At 41.7% G+C, this 26,625-nt stretch overlaps 1 protein-coding gene and 1 long non-coding RNA gene across 2 annotated transcripts in view; one reads left to right on the forward strand and one right to left on the reverse strand.

Moving 5' to 3' along the window:
* Positions 1-26,625, forward strand: part of LOC142388585 (calsyntenin-2-like) — a 355,755-nt gene that overhangs the window by 164,416 nt on the left and 164,714 nt on the right. Inside the window, exon 3 of the mRNA XM_075474005.1 lies at positions 24,907-25,102. Within this exon, the coding sequence (XP_075330120.1) occupies positions 24,907-25,102 (196 nt within the window). The remainder of the gene's footprint in view (positions 1-24,906; positions 25,103-26,625) is intronic.
* Positions 12,063-12,456, reverse strand: LOC142388927 (uncharacterized). The gene is made up of 3 exons (XR_012770342.1): positions 12,419-12,456; positions 12,259-12,347; positions 12,063-12,149 (listed from the first exon to the last, which is right to left on the reverse strand). It is a non-coding gene; the product is annotated as an uncharacterized LOC142388927 (long non-coding RNA).

Here is a 26,625-nt window from a genome sequence, read left to right on the forward strand (position 1 = left end):
TCCTGAGTTCTTTTCAAGTGACATTTTTTTCATGCTTTTTTTTCGTGTTCATTGTCCGAGTTGAAGGATTAGAAGGAGCAATACATGCAAAACAAAGGATCACCGAATATTTGGAAGAAGTCTAGATGGAAAAAGCTCAAATGAGAAATTGTCAGATAATTTGTCAACAGCACAAAAAGCACTGACTTACTGTTAGTTTGTTACAAGATGTGTTATTGAGTTGCCAATGAATATGGGAAAAGAAAGAGTGATAATGGCAAACAAAGGTCACTTTGTTGTCAGATTTAATGGTCTTCACTTATAACGGCACTTGGAAAATAGATCTATATGTAGCCTTTTCCCACATACTTGATCACAGGTGGGCATTAAACTCTCATTAAAGTAATTTAAGAGGAACATTTATGGTAGACACAATCTATTGTTAAATGACCTGTAATTTGACTCATCAGTCCATTTATCAGCCTGGTCCTGTGTGTTCTGTGTAATTTTGTTGCATTATTATCTGCCTTGCGATAATGTTACACACTCGGATGAAAACAGCTTCACAGATCCACCCACAGTGCATGAATTTAATGGTCCACTAAGGGTAGAAAGCATGAAAGTTGTCTCTTTTCACACAAAGAATGATTGATATTACAGTCCAAGGATTATTAAAGGGGAACTGCGGTATTTTCAACATTAAGCCTCTTTTCTGAGTCGTCTGCAATGTTTTAGAACCCCCCTCACCGCTTTTTTGATGTTTACTGCTGTCTCCGGTATTTGCCTAATTTTGATTCTTCTCAACCTGCTTCAGAATGGCAAGTCATGCGCATGTCCAGAAAGGTCCGTAAAAGCACAATAAACGTCCGTTTTCAAAATAATCAACTCACCGGAGTGGTTACTGGTGTGCACTGGTAATCCATATCAAATTTCGTTGCGAAAAGTTGCTTCTGTCGTGTTTTATTTGGCAGCTCGTTCATGCTCGCACTATTTTCTTAGCGGTGGCGGAGTAATATCAACGAACATCCAGTACAATATGTAAAATAAAACACGACAGACGCAACTTTTCGCCACGAAATTTGATATGGATTACCAGTGCACACCAGTAACCACTCCGGTGAGTTGATTATTTTGAAAACGGACGTTTATTGTGCTTTTACGGACCTTTCTGGACATGCGCATGACTTGCCATTCTGAAGCAGGTTGAGAAGAATCAAAATTAGGCAAATACCGGAGACAGCAGTAAACATCAAAAAAGCAGTGAGGGGGGTTCTAAAACATTGCAGACGACTCAGAAAAGAGGCTTAAAGTTGAAAATACCGCAGTTCCCCTTTAAAGGACAAGACCGTTTTTTTGACATTGGGCCCTTGATTTCACATTATAACATGATGTTCTACTCACCCCTGCTTGTTGTTGGTAATTTGGGGCTGTTCCGAAGATATTCGAGAGGTGTCTGGCTGCTCTCTTGAGATATTCGCCCATGAAACGGTTTCCTATGGGCAACGTTATACAGGCACAAACTATGCTGTTTATAATTTATTAATTACTGTACACTACCACTGATAACGTGGAGGTGCGTCGCTTACTTAAAAAAATCCGGGTTACTGTAATTTTGATTTTTTGTCGTAAAGTGGGTGTTACTGACGTCATCGTCGTGCTACTACCACAGAAAGCCCACAGACCTGCTGCCTATTTATTCATTCGGCTAAAATTCACCACGTGACATCCAGCCATACGTGTTCAAGCCAGAATCGGATCCTAAATAGAGATGCTTAACTCGAATCTTTTGGGCAATCCGGGCTGATTGGATCATTTCGAGGAGGGGATTCGAGTTATACGGATCACTTGAATCACTTGAGTCACTTATTTAAAAAAAAAAAAAAAAAAAAAACTTTTCTGCCTTTAGTGGCTATGCGCCTCGCCTTTTTTTTGTCCCATTTATCAATTCATTTTGATAAATCAAAGAGCAGCCTACGGCTACAAGTTCATTCATTTATTTTTGTCAAGTAATAATTCAATGCCATTTTATCTGAAAGCCAGACACAACAGCTAGTGTGTGCATTTACACAGCGACAAATGTGGTAGCATTAGGTGAGGCAATGCTGAGTTTAGACCTACAAGTAAACAACATGGAATGATCTTGCCCTCCCTATATCACTAAATGATTATTTTTCAACGACTGTACAAGATGCATGAAGCCACGCTAACCGAGCCTGTAGCGAGGTACAGAGGCTTCAGCAGTCAGATGGGTTGACGACAATCCTTCCTGCCGACTGGGCGCTCGCTCGTCAAGTCACGAGACAGAATCGAAACTTAAAAAGCTCCGAGTTGGCATGGATTCGCTACTTGCCCGTCTGACCGCTGAATCGCTGGCTCTGGGTGACTCAGCGGTCAGACGGGCAAGTAGCGAATCCATGCCAACTCGGAGCTTTTTAAGTTTCGATTCTGTCGCGTGACTTGACATCTCTGAGTCAAACACTTCGCTCGTACTGGAATATCTTTGGTATGTTACTTATTATTACGCTATTATGTGTGCCAACTGCCAATAAATGAACAACCAGCAACACGTTGTTTATGTGCTTGCAAAAGCCATAGACGATCGACAAAAACAAGGGATATATGTTCCGGTTTCATCATTTCTCTCACGACTAAGGTGCAATAGCGCTGTAACTGCCATTTGTTGACATAATGAAATGCCGTCTGGCTCGACTTGGGCGGATCTTTTTTTTTTTTTTTTTTTTAAGGCGGATCAAATGCATGCCACCATCCGGTCTGCCCGGGTGACGTATTTATCCGGGTTGAAAACCGGATAACCCGGATTTTGTTACAGCTCTAATCCTAAACATTAAGGTGAGCAGCACGATGAGCCACCACAAGAAAGATTAAGGCAGGATGTGTCTGTTTGGTAAATATCCTCAGCACCTGCAACAGTGCAGTTGCTTGGAGGGGGCGGCTGTGGCTCAGCTGTGAGTGGGTCGTCCAATAATTCCTAGTTCGATTCCCACTCTCACTGCTCAAAGATTGCTGAACTGACAGCAGGAGGGGTGTCAGTCCACCTCCTTGCCACGGCCAAAGTGCCCTTGAGCAAGGCACCATACCCCCATGCTCCCCGGGCGCTTTGAATGGCTGCCCATCGCTCCATTGTATGTATATGGCATCTGTCTCCATGAGTGTGTGACCCTGTGCATGTGTGTGTTCAACAGGTGCCAACCTGGATGACATGATCTACATGACTATAAAGTCTTAATCTTAAACTCTGTATTCCTGAGTGGTTAAGGCAACAAATAGATATGTTCAGTTGTCTTGTGTAAGAACCGTGAGTCCCCTTAGTTTAACCATGATGTTTGCACAAAAATGGGTTCGTATGTCTAATGCCGACATACAGACATCTGAAACGGCTTCACTTACTTGATCAAGTTTCTTTGTGTAAATGTGTAGATGGGAAAACTTGCTTTATGTAAAACCTATTAAAAGTAGTGATTTCCTAGAATGCTGCATCTTTCTACATTATGGCGCGTAAGGACTTACCTTAATATTCAAAATATTCTTTTAGACCAGGGGTCGGCAACCTTTCACACTCAAAGAGCCATTTGGTCCCGGTTCCCACGGAAAAGAAAACACTGGGAGCCCGCTAATACTTTTCTACATCTAAAATGAAGATATTGTTTTTTTTACCTTAACGCTTTGAATAAACAACTATAGTGTGTTGCTTACAAAATCCATGAAGTGCTAAAATTGAATTTTATTTATGTAATGAACACATTTGGAACATTTTGAACTCTTGAAAAGATAATAATAATAATAAAAACACGAGTTGAAGGTCTCTTTCTCACCACAAATTAGGCCTTCTGGAAAGCCACTCTCGTCAGAGGTAAATGCAAACAGAACAGGCATCATTAAATGTTCTATTTTCTTCAGAAATTTTTCTTTTCTTACATTTCTCCATACTTGGCCTACGTGGAGTGGAAAGTCTCGAGTGTGACGCATATCTTCAGCAACGAAAAATAATAATAGTTTTATTTTAATATTTCAAGATCACAATAATCTTCCAATTTAGAACTACAATAAAAAAAAATCGAACTAACACAAATAAAATACACTTGAATTGGATAATTTTTTAATTTATTTTCCCAAGTCACGCTGAGCTATAAGGATGAAAGAGCCGCATGCAGCTCCAGAGCTGCGGGTTGCCGACCCCTGATTTAGACCTATTGTATCTCTGTCACTGGATATTTTGCATGCAAGGTAAGTGCTTCTTTCCATTTTAATTTACCTCACCAAGGTTGGCAACTCTAATCAACCCTGTTAAATTGATCAGCAGCATAAGAAGTGTCACAGTGAAAAACTGAACTCTGATTTATGAAAAGAAGGCCTTTAGACTTAAATCAGCTAAAAGCTGAGAGAAAAGGAGCTCTTTATGCTGCCAGGTTTAATCACTCTTCACTCACAGTGGCTTTGCTTGAAGGAGAGCAGTTTGCCTTCCGTGTCCCATGGGCCCTCTTTGAATTATCCAGGTACAGTTACACCAGGAAGAAGAGGAGCGGAAACAGAAAAGATAAGGACTTGAAGTGAGGCTGAAATAAACGGCAAGCTTTGGTGTTCATATATGTACAGAATGTATTTAAGGAGCAGCTCAATTTAATAAAATAGTATTTCAAACATGCAATAAAATAAGGAGCATAATATCACAAGAAAATGTGTAGTAGTTATGTTTATTCACATTTCATAAATATAGTATTTTTGCAATAAAGGCACAGAATATACATGGATTTATTTATATTTAATCCGTGTCTTTTTATCCCGAACCTAACTGACTGCTCCTGACAAAAAACTGACAAGTTATCAGATAACATTGGATCAGTCTGACAGTCTTTGCCTGACTGTGCTCCACCTCCTACCTCCTATTTTTGAACGTGATGTTTTTTGGAGGCCTCGGAAATTATTTCAGTTGAAAAACAAAACAGTTTTTTAACTGTTTGACATATTACGAAACAAATTTATGCTGCAGTTTCGAAAAGCAGATGCAGGCATATAGTGTGGTATATCCCAGGAAGTAAAGTCATTTGACTGTTTTTAAGGCCTTTATTGTGAAACTGTAACGATTTGTACTGTTGACCAATGTTGGTATTACATTCATTCTGGTGTGACATTGTCTTGATTTTACCCACTTAGTGTTGTCTGTATGACACTAGAAAAAAAGAAATGTGTATGTCTGACCAAAGCCAAACTTTATAAGTGCATTTTAGTTTGACTGAATTAGTACGAAATGGAGTTTTTCAAAACCAGACTAACACGTCCAGATAGTCTAGTCTGGTTGGGGATCCAACCAGACTAGACTCAACTCAAACGGTTTTACACACCCTGCACATTGTGCAACGGTATAAAAATGACCGTAATGTAATGTAATGTAATGTTAAAAGTGGCAGAATGTCTTTGTTATGGCACATTGTTATGGTGTCTGACATACTTGGGGTGATATCTATTTCATTGACCAAGTTGAACTGTATCCATTGTTCAATTCAACTGTGCATTTGTGAGTGTGAAAGATGCAATTCATGAATTAGATGAGCATTACTATAGATTTGTCATTAAATCTTTATGTTGTTTATAGAAACTGGCTCCCTGGTTTCTCAAAATGACGCACTTTGCAGTGCTAAATGGTTGTATTCCTCCACTTAGATAAAAACCAGGGCAGAATTGAATTTGAAGCCATTTAATTTTGGTGCGGATTTTGGATAACTTTCTTTAAAACTTTTAAACACCCCAGTTAGCAATCAAAGTACTCATCTAGTTGATAATAAAAAGGGGAGTAATGGCAAACACTTTTCTCGGGAACTTGATATCCAGTGACAGTGACACATGCTTTTGTTAACAGACCAGGTTAAATGGGGGATAAAATGTCATTTCAGAATGTGAAAACACTACGACAAATTTTCCACCAAGGTGAAGCCAAAGAAGGACTGAGTGGTATGAAGGGCAAATGAGGGAATGGCAAGACACGGAACTGTGGGCAAATGGCAAAGACATGACGGACACTTAATAAGAGGCAGCAAGTGAACGACAGGAATAAATGAGAGCGAATGAGGGAAAGAAATGATAGGAGTGATGGAGCCGTTCTCTTGCCTGCGTTTGGCAGCCAATCACTGGGTGTTTTCAGTGTGTCCAGCTTTTAAGGTGTTGAGGTCAGTGATGACAACACATGCTGGGGAACAGAGGACAAAGGGATACACAGGCGTCAGATCAACAAAGAACTAAGGGCGCACGTACACGCACACACTGTTGTAAAAAAAAATAATAATGGTGTAGGCAGCAGGGAATGGAGTCTATGGGGCATTTTTGTGATGCATATTGGTGCTCCCATAATGTATTATGTTTCGTGCACCAACACACCACACACTTACACACACACACACATACACACACACTGCTGCCTTTGTGCTCTCTGGTCCCTGGCTCAATTTGAACAGCATCAGTGAGCGATGGTGACCCACTGGTGCCAGAAGACCTGGGTGAAAAAAGTCATGCAATTTCACAATGTTCCCTAATGCTAACTTCTCTCCAGTGAGAGCTGGGAGAACATTTTTCCTCTCAGCATTTTCTACTGTGTTTGGGGGAAACAAAATTTATATGACTGTTACCACATCGGCTTGGAAGACAAAGTCGTTTGAAGCAGTGAATTTAGTTAAACACCAGAGTGTGCATAGCCTATGATATCACATGTAGGCCAAGCCACACCTGTAACCACCAGTGTTAGAGCTTAAAAGTGTTTGGCAGAGAATAATTGACACCTCAACCTCCAGCAAACTAATGAAAGGATCCCTGTTACTTATTTTTTCTTACTGTATGTCCTTTCTAGAGTGAGACCCCTTTTATTTTCGTTGACTTGGTAACTGACAACTTGTTGGTTATTCATTTTTACTTATATGACAATGGGGGAAAAAAAAAACATATAAGACAAAGAACCTGGCAGCCCATCAAGAAATTTTATGGCTGTATGGAAGGAATCGTATCGCCTAACTTTCTACAACAACATCAAACCCAGTTACCATCAAGGCTGCTCTCCAAGAGGGAAAGGGAGCCTGAGTTTCTGCAGCAGGTTGAGATATACTGGCTAGATCAGCCCACATGTACAATAAAAAACAGTTTCACAATCCAAGCTTAAAATATGAAAACGTTTTGATGACAACTATATAATCTGTGACAGTATAAAGTTTTCTAACCTTTACCATGTCTTTTTTAACTTCTAAACATAAGCCTGTACATTGTATCTAACCCCAACCGTGGTCTTTCAACTCCTAACCGTAACCATTACCGGGTGAGAGCAAAGCAGAAAAGTATCGAATTTTGGAAGCAGAAAAGTGAAAGGACTGTGGACCAGTCTCTCATTTGTGGGGCAAGGGGTTTAACTAGCTTCTTACGCACTTATTTGTTTCCTAAATTGTCTTCGTTTTCTAAATTGTCTTCCCATTTGTCTAGGTACCTACCTTACTGCACTTACTCTAGCGCTAGTTATGCTCTTAGCTGTTTGGTTTTGGAAGGAAATGCACTTATGATTTCTTGTGACCTGAAGTTCTTTTGCCTACCGATGTGGAACACACTTATTGTAAGTCGCTTTGGATAAAAGCGTCTGCAAAATGACCGTAATGTTATGTAATGTAACAACGTTTGGACTTTTGCTTTTACTTCAAAATGTTTTTCCTTTTGAAGAGCGGAGTGGCAACTGTCGACACCATTACACCGTAATGTTGCGTCAGGAATGAAGACATCATCAGCTGCGTTACTGGAGAAAGTATGACTGAAAAGCAGCCCATTGAGGTTAGGTGTCAACTCGTGGTCATTTAAAGCAAGTCCAGACTGTTTGCTTTAAGAAAACCCTGATTTTATAACTGTAGCGCCATTGGACAAAATAACTGTTAAAGTCATTTAAAGACAACTGTGCAGGAAATTTGACAATACTTACAGTAAATGTGCAATGACCTCCCACAGAGAATTTTAAGAGCGATAGGCGGTGGTCTAAATAAATGGCCAATTTGATCTGTAAATGTTCAACTCAATTGTGCACGCAACCACTCTGACTACTTGAAAGTTACAAAACAGGAGTTTTAAAGAGGCAGTTGTACTTTGAGTTCTTCAGAGCCAAAAATGATCTTAAATGTAACCTTCAGGACATCTTATTCATTGCATGTGTCTTGCTCTTTCAACTGAGACCCATGACTGCAGTTTCTTTGAAGTTCTCAGAGGAATAAGAATAGAATAAGTTTTCTCCTGAGATGTCACCTAGAAACAACAGTTTATGTGTGGCTACTGCTGCACATGCCGGGCATGACAATATCACTTTCTCTCACTGCACGAAAAGAGGGATTTGTGTCACTGTGGACGGCAGTGAACATCCGCGAATTTGCCTAATTTCCGGACGCACCTGGGCGCTTGCAGGCAGACAAACTTTAAGTTTGTTGAGCAGGAAATCGTCAGAAACGAACCCGACTCGCGGCGGGCTAATCGCTGAGCCATTAGCACCCCGCTGTGAGAGTGCCTGGACCTCTCACTGGCCTCGCTGGTATTGGACGAAAAAGGCACGTGATTACATGAAAAAGCTCCTGTAAAGCTGACTGCCCATTGGCCAATTAGGTTAATATATACATACTTTATATGGGCATATCATTCAGCAATTATGATTAATAATTGTGATTATGATTACTAATATTCCTGGGATGTTCGTGTACTTCATATATTCAAGTCATTCTTATAAGCTGCACTATGAATAGGCTATGAATGCAGGCATGAATGACGTGAATCTATTGAGGAAATGAAAAAGGAAACTTTTTTTTTTAAAGCGCTTTTATTGCCACACCACACAATGTACATAGCTTACATTGTAATAAGAACCATATTGATAATAAAGCATTAAACTATATACAGACACTGCTGTAGACTACAATATACACAATGGCCCTCATTTATCAAACTTGCGTAAGACGAAAAACGTGCGTAGGTCGTGTGTACGTTCTTTTCTGCGCAAAGGTTGGCATTTATCAAATCCATCGTGAGCGCAGGAAAGATGAAATCGCCACGACAGGTCTGAGCGCGTGTACGCACTTTTCCATTTTGACTTGCGGTGACTGCAATAGCATACATAAATAGCAGCGTCACTAGTGCATGCCTCATGAGTCGCAACAAATCCCTTGGTTAAAATTACAGACTTATCACTTCAAAGAAGGCCCATGTTTTATTTGACTTCAACATAAATATAAACATAAACAAAAATTAAATTAATTTAAAAATTAAACAAGTACAACTCCGTAGAATCAAGTCCAATTGGAGTGCTACCTGGAACTAGTACTTAGTAGAGATGGTGCTCTTTGGTGACAGGCTTAGTTAATTCCAAAAGTTGTAGAATACCAAGGCACTCATCTTCCTCATCTTCTTAAAATGCCTTTATTTTATGGGCAAAACATGATTAAAACACTTCGACGCGTTTCGGCATGAAGCCTTCGTCAGGAAGTGAACAGGTTCTTCTGTGGCAAAACTGAATTAAAACACATCCATTCCATTAGTGTTCTCAGGTGTGTACAACTCCGTAATTGGAAGAGTGATGGCTCATTATTCAACCGCCTATTTAAGAGGTGATTCTAGCGGCGCGGTAATGGCGAAACGATGGCAGATCTGGCTTTATTAGAGGACCTGAACGCGCGCATCAGGCGCGAGAGAGTGTTCCGGGACCGGCAGGATTTTTTTCGGGAAAATGACGAGTGGCTCATGAGCCGTTTTCGTCTCCCTAGGCATCTCCTTATTGAGCTCTGTGGCATCCTGGAGCCACAGTTAAGGCGACACACCCGGCGGTCCAATGCCATACCTGTGCCTGTACAGGTGCTGTCCACCCTGGCATTCCTGGCCACCGGGTCGTTTCAGAGGGAGATAGGGGACAGATCTGGCATTACTCAGCCATCCATCAGCCGAACCATGCCAGGCGTGTTAAAGGCTATAAATTCCCTGTCTGGCAGGTACATCCAGTTCCCCTACAATGATGCTCAGCAAACGGTGATTAAAATGGCATTTTATGAGATTGCTGAGTTTCCAAACGTGATTGGAGCGATTGATTGTACCCATGTGCGTCTGAAGCCACCATCCGTTGATGATTACGCATACATCAATCGCAAACACTTTCACTCCATCAATGTGCAGATAATTTGCGACGCGAAACTGTCCATTCTGAACCTTGTAGCCCGGTGGCCTGGGGGCACACATGATTCCTTCATCTTCCAAAACAGCATCGTCGGCACTCGGTTGGAGGGAGGCGCACTGCGCGGTCGGAGCCATCTCATCGGTGAGTTGGGCACAATTACAATTTATTTTCAGACGTTGCACAACCAGCCAGAGGTGGCCAAAGTTGCTGTAGTAAATGCATGGTGTAAGTACAACACATATGGTTACACCATCGCTCTAACTGTAGCTCACTTACTCAGTGAAGTTACTCATGTTGGAAGGAAACTGAGGTTTTGTTATTTCTACCTTTACGTTGCCCATCTCTGCAAACTAAAACTTCCATGTAATTTCCCTAGGCGATAAAGGGTATCCATTGACCGAGTACCTGATTACCCCTCTGGCGCACCCTCTCACCGAACAGGAGAGGCGCTTCAACACTGCGCATACGCGCACGCGTGCCACTGGAGAGATGCATAGGGCTCCTAAAGGGCAGGTGGATGTGTCTCTCGGCTGCGGGGGGAACCCTTCTTTATACGCCCGAAAAGGTGTGCAATATCATTCTTGCATGCGGGGTTCTCCATAATATTGCCCAAAAAAATGGAGTGCCATTTCAAGATATACATCCGGAGGACCCCGTACCCAGAGATCCCTACCACCAGCCTGCACAGCCAAGAGCGCTCAGGAGGAGAGAGGAAGTTATTCAGCGATTCTGACTTTTGGTAAGCATTCTGTTATTCAAGGAAAAAAGAAAGGAGAAGAGCGATTTCTTTCAGCATTTATTCAGGGACTTCAGCGTTTCATTTATGTCTTTCAGTGTCTGGTCGATGGATTGCATGGTGTGTGTCAAAGCCATCATCCACTTCACAATCTCCGTTTGCCTCTCTAGGACCTCTGTGGTCAACACGGCTGCCGGTGTGACGCTGCAGACCGGGGGGCAGAGGAAGACGCCTCGGATGTTGACGGGGCCGCGTATTCGTTGCGCGGGTCAGGTTGCCCGGATGCCACTTCGGATTCATCTGTGAATGAAAAATATTAGTTTGATTAGGAACCTCATTTGTGTTAAATTAAAGCAACTGTTTTATTTAAACGTCTTGGGTGTGCAGTCATTCTTACCATTCTCGAGCTCTGACATGGGCGCATCAGTGTCAAGTCCCCCTGGCACGCCCGATGAGGACGTAGCTCCGATCAGGCCAGCCACCCTCTCCTCCAAGGCACTCAATTCCAAACCTGGATCGGAGCTCCCCCCCTGTTTGTGACACGCTGCGTCGGAGAGCTGCAACCTTTTTTTTTGTGGCCAATTTAATGTCAGACCACTTCTTCCTGATCTTATTGGAGAAAAAGTAAAACATCGTTCAATTTTAGATTTCATTTAATCTGGAGTTGATCACATTTTATTGACCATCACAGTAGGGGAAAATATCACATACCTCGTCCGGTGTGCGATTTACATCGCCAACGCTGTTGACAGCCGCGGCGATCTCTTTCCAAGTGCGCGTTTTTTGGGCGCTCTTTATGCCAGCCTTCATGCTTCCAAACAGCACCAGGCTGTGTTTCTCCACCTGGGCTGTGAGAGTGTCGCGTTCGGCCTCGTTGTAGTTGCGTTTCTTTGCCGCCTTTCGTCCTTCCATGTCGCAAATTCTACAGGTGCGGCCTCTCCGCCCCCTTTTGTAGGAGGCGTGATTGGGATAATTACGATGGATTTCAGCCGTCGGATTTATCAACAGCCGCTCGGTCGTACGATGGGATTGGTGTGGTACGCATGTTCTGTAAATCTCACTTGAGCCTCTGCGTACGACGAGTTCTCCGCTCATATCTACGATGCTTTCTACGACGGCTTGATAAATGAGGGCCAATAAGCCTAAACGCCGCCGTTTGGAATCCGCATTCTTCGCATTACTCCGGTCCCTGCAGGGTCTGCGGGAGTTGTCAGACGTCCTCATCCTGGATCAGAAGCTGGCTTCTGGGAGCTGTTGGAATAACCAAAAAATAATCAAAACATAGTATATCCATGCACAGCATATTGACAACTTGTCTATAAAGTAACAAAAGTCATATTGACAGCGTATATGTTCTTACTCTCTTTCACTCTTCTGTGGTGAGACTGTGAGTATTTCGGGTTGGCTTCAAGACGCGCCTGTAGCACAGCACACAGGTCCGTCACGCTGCTAAAAAAAACAAACAAGAGGAATGAATAAAATGACCAGTGCCAGCCGTGGTAAAAGTCAGCACCGCTCACCCTCGATAGTGTCCCCGTCTACCTCTCTGGAGTTCGGACTGTTTGACACCGCCTCCTTCAAGCGACTCGTTACATCCATATTGTGAGGTGACAGTAGCCTGTAAAAACAACAGGCCTATGGTTAATAAAAAAAAACTGCATTAACGTAACATCGGGTCCAACTCAACTAGATATTGGGAGAACATTCACTTATTCTTACCCTTGACCTGGATTATAATGCCACGGTGAGTTATGCAGGCGGCGAACTGCTTCCTATAAATTGAAAACACGAAATACATTTTTTTAAATAAAGCAACTCACACTGGTTTTCACGTGATGGACACAATTAAGTTGAGTTTAGCCTAAAGCCACAGTCAATAACCTACTCTTACCGCAATTTTCGGATTCTGTATCCGCCTTCTCTTGCGCTCTTCAACTTCTCTGGAATGTAACTCCAGTCCGTTCTCGACGGCCATCTTGCCTCCAACCTAGCGAATCTCTGGTCGATTCCCTCCAGAACCCTCTCCACGACCGTATCCACAGTGCTGGCCACCATACGAGACATCCCGGTCATAGCATTCAACAGGACTTTCATTTTATCTGCCTGTAAGCAAGTGAGTAAGTAAGTTTAATATACAGCACATTTAAAATCAGCGAGAACTGTCCCAAGTGCTGTACAGTGTCAACAAGACTAAAATTAAACAATCAAATGGACATGTGCAAGTAGAAAAAAACACACAAACCTGTAGACCCGCAGAGAGTTGCTGGGGAGTTGAAAGCAAGTCGTCTTCCAGCCATTGTATTCCGCAAACCAGGGCAGTTCTCACAGCACAGGACCTCAGCGATTTCTGTCTGCCTTGTTGCCGCCAGATCTACTCCTTAAACTTTTTGTTTACACTGCACGACACAATGTTTCTCATACGTGATTGAACGAGAGTTTATGCGAGCCGTTAAGCTCCACCAATCATATGCGTATACGTCATTACACAGAATACTCGCGAGACAACCTCCCGTCCTTTTGCTATTTAATGTTGTCTGACCACAGCTGGCAATTTGGACTGTTTTTACACAAAAATGGACTCTGCAAGGACAAAGAAAAGACCTCGGCGATATTGTGACCATTGTGGCACCGAATTAAGCCATACACAATAAAACACTGAGCGCACTACTGCACATTATGTACACAGGCCAGATTTCTATATTTTTATTTCTATATTTCTATTTTATTTAAGAAACCTTTTAGAATATTGCTGTTGCATGCTTATTTTATCTTTATCTTATCTTTATTATTATACATTTGGACATCCAGTGCGGGCAACAAAGAAAAGAATTTCATTGTTCAGGGAAACATGTTTCTAACTGCACACATGACAATAAACCTTTGAATCCTTGAATCCTTGAATTTTGCCCACAAAAAGCGGTATTACAAAAGAGTTGTTTGGGAGAAAAAAAAACAGATATGCATCACCTGTCACCAGCAGACAGCGTGCTCCTCTTCTTTTTCAAGACAACACAGCAACAAACTTGGCTGGAGTTGGAGGTGATAGTGATGAACGTGTAGAAACAGGCCTGCCCACCCCCCACCTCACCTCACCCCACCCCACTTGAAAATGACTGTGGCAGCTCCTGACCTGATCACTGGCGTTTACATATTAAAGGCTCTCCTAAGTAGGGGAGGGGAGGGGGGCATGGGGGAACAGTTGCCAGGTCAATTTGCGACAACTTGGGCCAAGTTTTCACTTTTACCACCGCAAATGCAGGGGCTTAACGTATGCGGACATGTAAGGGGCCACATCCATCCACAAATCCCTCTTTTCATGCAGTGATCTTCCCCTGCCAATGGCAAACACTGCCAAAAGTGTTTGAATAGGTGTCATCAGATGTCTTTGTTACTCAGTCTGGAAGGAACTGATCCACAGCTAGATCATCATTCCCATCCTTTCAACTTGCTATCAGCCGAGCACAGTCATTACCACAGACTCAACTGAAAAAGACCGGTTCCTATCTGTTAGACGCTGTTGCTGCAGGGTGATGTAACTGATGGCAATTTATACACCACAGACACAGAGGGTCATGTTGCGCCAGCGACAATGTTTTGATCTGGTTACCCCCTTGGATCCACAAAGAGAGCACAAACAGGACCAGAATACATTTGGTGTGTTTAGTGTTTACCTCTATGCATTCATAATGGCCCCGTAACTGATTTTCTGCTGAATGAAATCTTTGTTGCATTCACAAAGATTTTGTAGGACATATTTTGTGGTTCTTTTTTGGTTCCTGCTTGATTTTTGCCTTGCTTCTGACCTTGGTCTAGCTTCTGTTTGGACCATGGGCAGACTAACAGAAGTTGAATGGAGTCATATCCATTTTTTGTTTGGAGCTGAGCCTATAGTACTTGGTGACAATGATCGTTAACAGTTAGGCATGAGCAACTGGAGCTGTCGGTACAGATCAACATGATCGATAGCTTAATGGTAGCAAACCTGTATTTTGGCAGTGTGGCACTACTATTCCATGAACAGGGCAGTCATTTCCCCATGGGGACTTTAACTTATTTTTATAATGGATTTCGGTGAGGGCAGTCATTGATGCCTTGAGAAAAGAATGGCATCATATTTTCACGTGCTTTCACATCAGAAGCTATTTTCACTTGAATGAATTTATTACTGTGTATAGTAATCCTTGTGCTGACTGTTCCCTGGATAAAGCTTATCAAGATGTTAATACGAACCTTAAACGCTTTGAGTCTTTATGTTCAACTGTAGAAAAATACTTGCACAGTAGTATTGCATTATCAATAGCACATTATACGGTATCCTGCTGTTGGTAAAATGTGAGAGCCCATAGTAAGGGATTGATATATCAATGTAGTACTTTTAATGTTTAATAATCATGTTCGATTACTGTGACTGTTGTGCTGATGTCATTTCCTGTAGTTCCTGCAATGCTGGGACAAGATGATAACTTTATGGTCTCAGTGCTGATGCTAAATAAATAGATACAGAGATATGGAGTTTTAATGTGAACAAGATATAATGCTTTGGAATGCAGACTTTCGACTACGATATGTAGTTTCTTCTTATTAATGTAACACTATATATACAAAGAACGTATGAGGAGTTTAGCAGAGCTTTGTCTACAGGAGGCATTTATGTTCAGCACTGAACTTTGGATCACCCGTGTTTTTGATTCAGTCAGGTTTCAACACACGATGGTTATGGATAGGAGAGTGGAAGTGATGATAAATTTCACTGATTAGGAAAAAAAGGACATGTCTTCTTTCAGACTGATGTCAGGTGGAAACCTGAAAATGAAAAAGTGAAGAATTACAAATATTTGAGCCTTACCGGATTATATTGATGTGGGCCCTATAAGCCATACTGTATGGGAGATTTGGCCAGACAAATAAAAGTGAAATACTGTAACTGCCAAAACTAACCAGGTTCTTGTTGTGTTTAGAAATGATCTAATAAACCCTATCTTTGATCCAAGAGACTGTCAGTAAGGTGACAATCTTTTTTTCATCATGTGTTGGGAGAAAATCCTTGCGGCTATTAATTAGGGTCATAAACTCTGATGCGGATATTTGAACACATTGAACTCTAGTTGGCCTCGCTCAGACAAAGACACATGCTCACCCCTGAGTCAATATCCATGTACAGAATTGGAAAATTGAAATTATTGATTTCACTTTGTGTTTAATGTGATTGCCCTGACTGTGTTTTGTTAATGTTTTGCCAGTTTTCTTAACACAACCTTATTTGATGTCCCATTTAAATGTTTTTTGTTGTGTGTCTGTGTCTGTGTCAGGGGATTTCATGTGTTCAAATATATTGCATCTATATGCAATGCATTGATAGATGAAAATACATTAATTGTTGCTTGCCTTCACCAGAAATGGCTTAGATGCATTTTCTCTTCAAGATAAAAGAAAGTGTGGTTTTAAAATGTTTCAAGATTTCATTTATAGTGTCGTTAGAAGCGATACACTGACATACAACATATATTTTAAATCAATATTATTTTCATTGATTTTTTTTTCTCCTGGCAACAGACACTTTATAGGTACAGTTTGATATGTGAGCCGTGCCTTACTACAGGAAATAGGAAGAAGTTATTTAGCAAAATGAAAAATGAAAAAGTCAGTTTTCACATCAGTAAACTCGATTATTCCTGAGAAAGTATTGAGTGAATGGTTTCTGAACAGATGTAACCATCTTACAGCCAACTGATTAAATTGAATTGTTTGTGTTTATTGCAATGTTTTAGTTGGTGCTGCATTGGATGTGAGCTTGTTATTGACAGTTTGACTCCTGCACAGCAGTGTAATGGCTCCGCTCCAACTTGAAGTAATTGACACATTGCCTTCTGGGGTTTGTGATTAACTTTATTGACATGTAAGGGGAGGTGGTTTTTTGGCATTGCACACAGTTGGCAGCTCTAACAGACCTTTTAAGCTACTAAGTCTAAAGACAGCATTGATGTTTTCGGATCCACCGAAATGGACAGTATTAAGACGCACGGGCATGGTTATTCACCCTAAACCCTGTGAAGCTTACTCTAATTCAGCTAACTCAGATTTAGAAGAGAAGCGAGTTTAGAATCAGGTGAAATAATTATCATGTCAGACTGCTCAGGAGATCCTGATGAAGACATCAGGGGTCCGTTTCACGTAGCAGGTTCAACCAACTCTGAGTCTATTCCTGATCTCTGAGTTGATCTACTCTGAGATAGAAAACTCTGAGTTTTCGGTTCCAGAAACGCTGATTTGAGTGAGGTTAATCAACTCTGAGTAAGTTCACCTTGAGTTTAGCGCGTGCACCACAACTTTAAAAAGCCAGCATCAATGGAGCCCCGATTTGACGAGTCACCTTGGCAACGGCGAAGAGGAGGGGCTACGTTTTTCACCAACCTCGAATTGGAAATCTTAATGCGCTCATACGGCGAGTTTCAATACGTTTTTAGAAATAAGTGCAACACCGTTGCAGCAGCAAAAGTGTAAGTTTAAATGTAGTCCTTTGCAATCACAATAATATTACAGGGAAACTGCTTGAATGGTAGCCCATTCATTTATTTAATTTAGGTGCAATCCCGCGGGGGAGAAGCGCACTTGGCACCAGTTTAAGATGAAATATAAAACATTGTTCAAACAGGTGAGACCTCGGAGGTACCTCATTTTGATCATGTTTTACACTGTAAAATAAATATTAAGTGGCTATTTGACTGTGCAGTTATTTTATTCCCAACATAATGCTGTTTTCACACACATAAACTATGTCTTCTCATCTATATCATCCATCCATCCATTATCTATACACCGCTGAATCCGTCAGTCGGGTCGTGGGGAGGCTGGAGCCTATCCCAGCGGTCAATGGGCAAGAGGCAGGGTACACCCTGGACAGGCCGCCAGTCCATCACAGGGCCACATAGAGACAAACGAGACAAACAACCATGCACACTCACAGTCGCTCAGAAGGACAATTTAGAGTCATCATCTATATCATGTTCTGTGAAATAATTAAACTAACACAGACTTCTACTGAGCCAACAGAAAGAAGGCAGATGCCTGTAAAACGGGTGGTGCCCAGCACCGCCACCTCTAACGGGAGGGCAGTGGCTGAGGGAATCCACCCCCAAGACACGAGTGCCTTTATAAAATATAATAGGCCTATATATGTCTTTTTTAAGCCTATTCATACAAATATTTATTTGTCTTTTATGTCTTTTTTTTCTTTTGTCCCAACACATTCTGATGGTGCCGCTCAAAAAGATAATTGTCTGTAAATGCAAAAATCTATTCGCGGTCTGATAACCATCTCCGACGAATATTTATTTCTCTGCGCAATAATGCTGCACCTTCATCCACGGGATCGTTGTCAAAAGGACATGTTCGTGAAAAAAGTCGTCTCCTACTGTGCCTAATGGACTTATAGAAGCAGAAGAACTCGCTCTGCTGACTGAATGAATGTGGAAATCAAATGGCGTGTGTGGCTGAAAGAGGGCGGATACAGAAAGAAACTCAAGGTTTCTTAAATAAAACCTGGTCCCGACCAGGTTAGGTTCAGAGAATCTGTTACTACGGTAACTGACCGTGAGGTTAAGTTACCTCTCTTTGTGAAACAGGCTAGAGTTACCCCTCTTTCTCGGGGTTGAGTAATCTCCCTTTGTGAAACGGAAAACTCAGAGTTTCCCTCATTTCAGGGTTAACCTACTCAGAGTTTTCACTAAACCTGCTACGTGAAACGGACCTCTGGTTTGTCTTGGCTTAGGGTGGAAAACAAATCATCTATCACAATATTAAAGGAGACACATCACACACTTTTTGAAATCTTTATGAAATAATGTGACATGCTTTGGTCAAAATACATCACAACTCTTCCTTTAAAACTATGATTTTACAGATATTTTCCTTTTAACTCATTTTAATCCCTTATTCACATTATTAGCAACTGAGAGAGAAAACAGTCTGTAGCCTGTCAACAGCAGACCAAGCTCACACTTCCACTCATCATAAAATTTGATGGGGACTTTTATCTCAAATACTTAGATTTCCCTCCTCTAGTTAGGGACAGAATGCTGATAATGCTTCCACTTTTAAACACAACCTCATAGCGAGTTGTGTCGAACTGGCACAGGTTGTCAAAGCCAAGCATCACATCTAGGGAGGACAGAAGTAACGTAGGAATTGCATGGAGCTTAATATTTCATTTCTAATCTCAAGTATTATGTAAGCTCTCAGGCATAGAAAAAAAGGGAACAAGGGACAAGAAAGAGCACAAGGCGATGGCCTGTCCCATAAGGTCCATGGATAGCAATTCAGACAAGGATCTGCCAGATGTGACATGAAATTAAACTAAATGAACAGCTACTTTATTTCATGCTGTAATGCAGTCCTCGGGACCCACTGCCCTGCATGTTTTCGATGTTTCCCTCCTCCAGCACACCTGATTCAAATGATCAACTCGTCATCAACCTCTGTAGTGTCCTGACCAGGAGCCATTAATTTGAATCAGGTGTGCTGGAGGAGGGAAACATCGAAAACATGCAGGACAGTGGGTCCTGAGGACAGTGGGTCCTGAGGACCGGAATTGAGAAACACTGCTGTAATGTATCCTATAATATGTGTTGGCGCAAGAGAGACACACACACTAATGGGCAGGTGGCTTTAATGTTGCAGTTGCTCAGCATTCATCAACAATGGAGGGAGATCTGAGTGTCGTTTTTTACCAAAGACTCATTACTTCATGTTAAAGATTCAAAAGCAAACAATTCTCAACTTTGTCTGTGCGTTTTGAATCTGCGTTCTGATGTAGAAGTACAAAAAGTTGCGTCTATTGGTTGTTGATGTGCACAGATTTGTTCACAGGCGAATGTGAGCATGTTTTCCAGTTCACTGGAAACCTCGAAATGCACAAACCAAAAGTTGGATTTCAAACGTAGAATTTTCATATTACACAGTGCTGAAGCTCAGTACAGTGTTGTTAAAATCATGCCCTGCATAAGAACCTCATGGAACTGTAATCTAGCACATATATATGTTACGTTTTAATGTATTGGTTAACAAATGAAAACCTACATGATGGTCTGTCATGCAGATGGGCCGGATTTTCTAGCAGTATGCCTGAGCCAGCCTATAAATTTGAGTGACTGGTTCCAGCCTTCATCCTTCCGTCTGACACCACACAAACACTATGCTACAGACTCAGGGTGGGTGTTCGCTTTGTTAGAAGACAGTGGGATGTCATTAACTGTGTGAGAGAAGACGTTAATGTAATTAACAGAGCGAAGACGAGAGACCGGAGGTGTAGGTGGGGGGAACAATCAAGTGGTCGAGTAAATCATTTCGCACTTCTCTACAGTAATATACACACACATATACGAACTCCCTCTTATGCAAACCCCCACTGCTAAACCCCTATTAAGAAAGTGTGTCTTTAATTAAAAATCCCCCTTCCGACGTACTTATACACATGCACTGTACACAAACACCACTCAAGGTTTCATGCGCTCCAGTCAGAACATGTAGGCTTGATTAGTATTAATCCTTATCTCCAAAATGGACAGCTTCTCAATTGTGTTTTTTTCCTCGCCTGGCTAATTTCATGAAGAGCGTAATTACAGCATTTTCAATTTCGGTCCTCTGCTGAGTTATGAGGCAGACTGTCTATCTCTGCACCACAGCTGAGACGGCTGGCGGTCTGTGTGTGTCAGTGAGTGTGTGTGCACATCCGTATATCCTAAAGTGCTTGTGAATGTGTGATTGTGTTTCTGTGACCAAAATGCGACGAAGAAGAAGAGGGTTATGGAGGTGACTTATGCAAGAGATAATTTGATTCCAAATCCAAATCGGAAAAAAAAAACTGAAAAACTGTTTAAACCTCATAGTCAGCAGCAACTGTGCCAATATTTTTGATTTTAGAACAGTGGCAAGTGGAAATATTGATATTGCGTTAGCACATACAATTTTAGTGGCTGCAAACTGATGCCTGGTCCAGAATGTGTTAAGTAGCAGTATGATATCCAGTGATCTGATTTACGTGGTGTCTGTCTGGTGTGTGTTCCAACAGTAGGAGGATGAAAGGCACATCGGCTCTGATTAGAGCTGCCAAACTGGCGCAGTTTGAGTAAATATTTGTTTGCTGTGTATGCCTGTGTTCGTGCATGTGCTTTGGTCACTCTCCAACAGGGAGATGGGAGCTGCCCTTCGGCAGTGGCCACGTTCCCATTCTTCTCAGCTCTTCCTTTCATCTGTCTAAATATCTCTCTCTTCGTCCTCTTCCTCTCAACAACCTGACAATCGGTTGACTGATAACTACACCTTAACCTCTCACTCAAATCCCCAGTAAACAGCTGCCATGCATATCTCCCCTCTTATGTGTGAAAGCACCTTTTCTGCAAAGCAGCCTCTGCATGTATTCAGATGCAAGCAGCTCATCAACGACTTTCTGTAAGCTTTGATAATAACTTGGGGCCCGAGGCACCGTGGTCCACCATATTTTGTCACGCTCCACCAGCTCAGCAAACACAGGCCGCTATTGCCAGTAAAGCAGCTCTGTCTACACTGATAAAGAGTTCTGTGTCCTCAGAGATAGTTTCGTGTGGACAAATGACAGATTCCCTTGAGGCGTTTAGCACTCCACAACTTCTGACACCAGCAGAACAGCAGCTAAGGTACCTAGCGCACTTCCTATCCGACTACGACAGCTATTAATTCGGAATTGATTTAATGAAAATCTAATGACCCCCAAGGGGAGACAACTGCAGAAGATAATTCGGAGGAAGGAATGACACAAATAAAAATCTAAAAAGTCAAGTAAGCTTAATTCAGAGTTTTACTGTGTGTGTAAAGCATGCACTAATTAAAACAAATATTTCAAGCCAAAAAAGTATGCAAAACAGTGATTATTGCCCTTAAACTAATATAGAAATAGTATCCATGTTAGTTTGCATTCACAAGTTTTAAATGCAGCCACTTCTAGAGGACACAGCTCCACCTGACCATAAATCTAGCTCTTAAAAGTCTAATGTGACATGGAGACACATATTTAGCTAACAGTTTAGCGCTGTAATTAGCATTTGTGATCTCTCTGCCTCTGCCAAGTGCCAGCCACCTAACATCTGTTCCTCCACTGCCGCTGGGGCCAGCGTTTCCACCCTCATCCCTCCCTCCTCCACCGGTCGTCTTTGCCTCATCACAGGTGGCAGAACACTTATCAGGTCTGGAGTGAAGTGATATGTGGACATAAAAGGAAGAAAACAAGCTGACAATACCCAGAGCTGTTTAAGTGTTTATCTATAGTCTGAAAAGATGGAGCTGCTCCTTCTGCGGTCACCTTGACCATCAGCTACAATTAAATCACAATGCGCATTTTGGACCACCCAGCCTCAATGGTGGGCATGTGCCATCAGCATATCCTCAGCATATTCCCCCTGATGGGAAGCTTCTGCACTTCCCGGGGTATATTGGATTTTTTTGTCGCTCCAGTGGTGATGGATTTTCCATTTGCCTGTTTTGAGCTGTGGTGTACTATTATGAGAAGCTGCACGTGTAGACTCTTGGATCTTCTGTTACTCGCCATTGCACACTGTTTGCTCAGTGCTGTTTTATGAATACTGCCAAGCAACACTTCTCCTTAGTATAGAGGCCCATTTAACTCTAATATGACATTGTTCAAGTAATACAACTGAGAGAGAGAGAGAGGGGGGGGGGGTTATGTTCTCCCTTTTCCACCTTCTAGTCTTTTTTTCCATAATTTTTCCTATAGCTCCACTGTCGGCATTTTGTCATTCCAGAGCCCCTGTCCTGACAGTGGGGGAGGAGGACGGGGTTGGGGTGAGGTGGTGGGGATTATGACAGAGACAGGATGAAAGGAGAGAGGGAGGGGAGGAAATAAAGTTGCTCTTATCAGAACTTGCCAGGAGCAGTGCATGCATAAAGCTTCTTGGGAATCCAATTTAGTCTTTGCTGTTAGTTTAAGTGATATCAGTGCAATTAGCCGTCACAGGTCAGAGTGTGAGCCTGGTGCGTTAAGTGATTTCCTGAAATGCCACAAGCAGAAGCACAAGGATATGTCAAGTCTTTGAGAGAAAAATTAAAGAAAAAAAAAAAAACTTCATCTCAGACTCCACAAATGGACCAGTTCTTTATATATTCCTGCGGATAAATGTCAGCTGTTTCTGGGCTCCTTTGTTTTGATCTTGTCAGCTGCTCTCTCCGAATTTCAATGGATTTCCTTGCACTATATATCTCGTCAAGGACGACTCTGAGCTGCCATACTTTTCTTTAAGGCCAGTGTAACTTGATTGTGCTGAATGTGCTGTGCACTGTCCGCATGCCGGATGGGCAACCAGCAGGAATGTCCTTGGTGCGCTTCACATTACCAATTACAGAGAGGGTAAGAAGGCTGTAATGTGAGCTTGATAAGTTTATCAAACTCCATGGGATTCTGCTGTTGTGGTTGACTTGTTTTCTACATTGTATGTGTAACTCGAAAGTGGCAAAAGGATAATGAGAATCTTTTTCCCCAGTCTGTCTTTCTTTCTAAACTACTGAAGAAGCAGCAGGTTCTCTTGTCTAAGAAGTAATCCTAGAGGTAACGAGTCTCCTCTTTGAATTCCAGTTCTGCTTGGGAAAATAACTGAGAAAGATGTTGTTCTTCCTCATAAAAGCAAGGAAAACTGTTTTACATTCATATGTCACATGTCAGGGTATTGAGATGAGGACTCCTGTCGGGCCATACCATCTGTGGAAGAGCTCATCGCTCTATGTTTGGGGTTGTCATGCCTCAGAATGAACGTGGAAAGTCATGGTACAGTGTCATTGACATAGATTTGAAAAAAAGCCATCAGTGGTTCTCCCACAGATTATTCAAACTCTCGCACCCCTGCAGCAAACTCCACCTCACTTCCTGTCTTCCAACAATACTGTGATTACTAATTTCATTACTGGCAATGCTCTCTTACGTTGTCATTTGATATCCCAACCCTGCTGTTAATGGTACGTTTAGAAAGTCAGATGAGCAGATCACAAATGTGTAGCAAGAGAATGATTTTAGAAACGAGACAATTTGAGTCAAAGTGCAGAGCAATTAGCAATCAGGTGCTTAAAAGAGGAAAAGCCAACATCCAGACACAATGAGGAAATGAACGGGGCAGAATGTAACGGTTGTTCGAGCAAAGCTGCTGCGATAGAAACATTACGGTAAGAAGCAAATCAGCTTAGAAAATAATACATTTATGTTTTTATAAAACAGCAATATTGGATTCACTGATATAAGCTTTGGCTCAGACAGTAGCTAAACTGGACCAGTGTGCGTCAGAGTGCAGAGCTGTGCTACATTCACTCCAGTCTCACAACAGCACAAATATTCATACACCTCTTGAAATTTGAAACTAAACTATGATTCTTTTCAGGATTTATACTTGCACATCATAGCACTGGTAACTGAATTTATTATATAAATCCTTGAATGGTGCCATATTATATTTTGGTTTATCAAATGCATTATCAGAGAATTTTTGATTTTGCTGAAGCAACAAAATTAGCAGAAGAGGTACTACTGCTACTACTGACTTTAGTCAAATAAAGCACCAGTCTGCCTGGGGATAAAAGTACATTTAATTCTACTAAATCACTCCAGTGTAACCCCTGTATGTGTCCATACTTAGTTTCTGACTGTACTGAAGCTTGAAGGCTGACTTATTAGACACTTTGGATGAAAGCATTTGTCAAATGAGTAGATACAAAATGTATAAGTGGGTTGCATGAATTTGAATATGGAAATGGCTGTTCTACACTGTATCAATGCAGGTCCAGCAGTTATAGCTCGCTTGAAAGACACTGAAGTGTTTGTGGTGGTTCTGCATCTACTTTCTTCTTAAACTTTCTCTTGAAAAACTTTACTTTCAAAATGCATTTCCCACATGAGTTAAGATGACAGACTGTGATAAACACTTAGCTCATCCTTCCATCTCTTTCTTTCCTCCATCTCCCAACCCCTTCTCTCCAGGGGAGATCTGTGCGTTCAACATCCATGGGCTGGATGCTCCATTCGAGGCAGTGGTGCTGAACGGAACGTCTGGTGAGGGTCAGCTGAGGGCACGTGGCCTGGTGGACTGTGAGCTACAAAAAGAGTACACCTTCATCATCCAAGCCCATGACTGCGGTGCAGGCCCGCGGGGCACGGAGGGCAAAAAGTCCCACAAGTGAGTAAATCTGACACCATGGGTTGGAATAAAACAAGTCATGTTAAACTATACACATGTTTTTGTTTTTTTTAAATAATTTTGATTTATAGGTTTTGTAATATCGATTGTTTCTGTTAAAATGTTTGTCTCCTTATTTGGACTTCAATGTTCTGTATTCTTGTCAACCTCTATTTGTGCTTTTTTGTGAAATTCTCTAATGCGCTCGAGCTTTACTTCCTGTTTATTTGGTAGAATTTGTTTTACAATCTACAACTTGTTAAGTTTTTGTTTCCTGTCCTTGTTTCACACCTAGGTTTTTTAACTAGTTATCTACCTGCATTATCATCACCTTCCTCGGTATACCAGATTTCCCCATTGAGAGGCACTTTGATTTGTATTTATTCATGTTTCTTGCTTTCTTCTGTAGGTCCTTTAGAGTTTCTGTTTTTGGACTTTGTCAGGTATTCCGCAAAGCAGCACTTTCTGTTATAATTATTAGTAGCTAAATTAAGTTTAAGTTCTTACTCATACCATAACAGGACATTTTTACATGGGCATTTTGGGTAGAAAAGGTAGAAAAGTGTACAGAACTAAATTAAGAGATTCTAAAAGTCAGTAAATAGTAGACATTAAATGAATAATAATTACAAAGTGCTTGTAGGGATTTCAGCATCCACCTGGTTTTGCATATGCAAAGTCAGTAAAAACACCAAGATGAAGAAGACATTCAGATCTTTTTCCTAAATCACCTCAGGCTAAACCATGCAAGGTTGAATTATTCATCATTCATTCAAACAGTGTGTGAACTCCAAATCAAATTTCATTTGAAATCAGCTTCCAGTTTAAAAATAATGAAAGACCTTGAGCAAGCTGCTTGTCAGAGCCAGTGTATACCATCATGGAAATATCCATTTACAGTACATTGCTCTCAGCCTCCAGAGACATTTTGTCAACGCAGACGGAGACACGTGCAGTCCTCCAAGAAGCCATCATTGCATGGGCTCCGAAGAATGCTGATTGATTGAAAATTAGCTCGAGCCAACTAGAGTTGAGTTATTGGATGTTGAGCCAATGACGTCCAGTTTTATAACAAAGATGACAAAGTGTTAAAAACCATTGTCAATGAAGCAATGAAGAAAACGACGACAACAGATACACTGGACAATCATCAATATATTAAAACTAAGTTTCACTCCATCACAAAGTAGATATTGGCCCACTAGGATTTTCCACAGCAGATCAAAGCACCAACTCAACCAAGAGCAGCCAACAACTCCGACTGATGCAGATATCTCTGAGACTGCCCCCAAGTGGCAGCAAAACGCTCTAACATGTTGATGTGTGATTGCAAGTGTTCAACGGAGAGCATATGGAAAGGTTATGTTCAGTCCTTCAGCTTGTGAAGATTCCTATATGTTCAGTGTGCACGTGTGAAGGTGCAAATAAAAGCACTAGCAACTAAGGATTGGCAGAAACCTTGCTGTGGTGGCTGGTTGGGACTTAGCTCTGTCGATCTTTCTTTCCTCGCAAGCTGCCAGCAC

Source organism: Odontesthes bonariensis, chromosome 9 (assembly GCF_027942865.1).
Source record: "Odontesthes bonariensis isolate fOdoBon6 chromosome 9, fOdoBon6.hap1, whole genome shotgun sequence".
In the NCBI taxonomy this organism is placed as follows: domain Eukaryota; kingdom Metazoa; phylum Chordata; class Actinopteri; order Atheriniformes; family Atherinopsidae; genus Odontesthes; species Odontesthes bonariensis.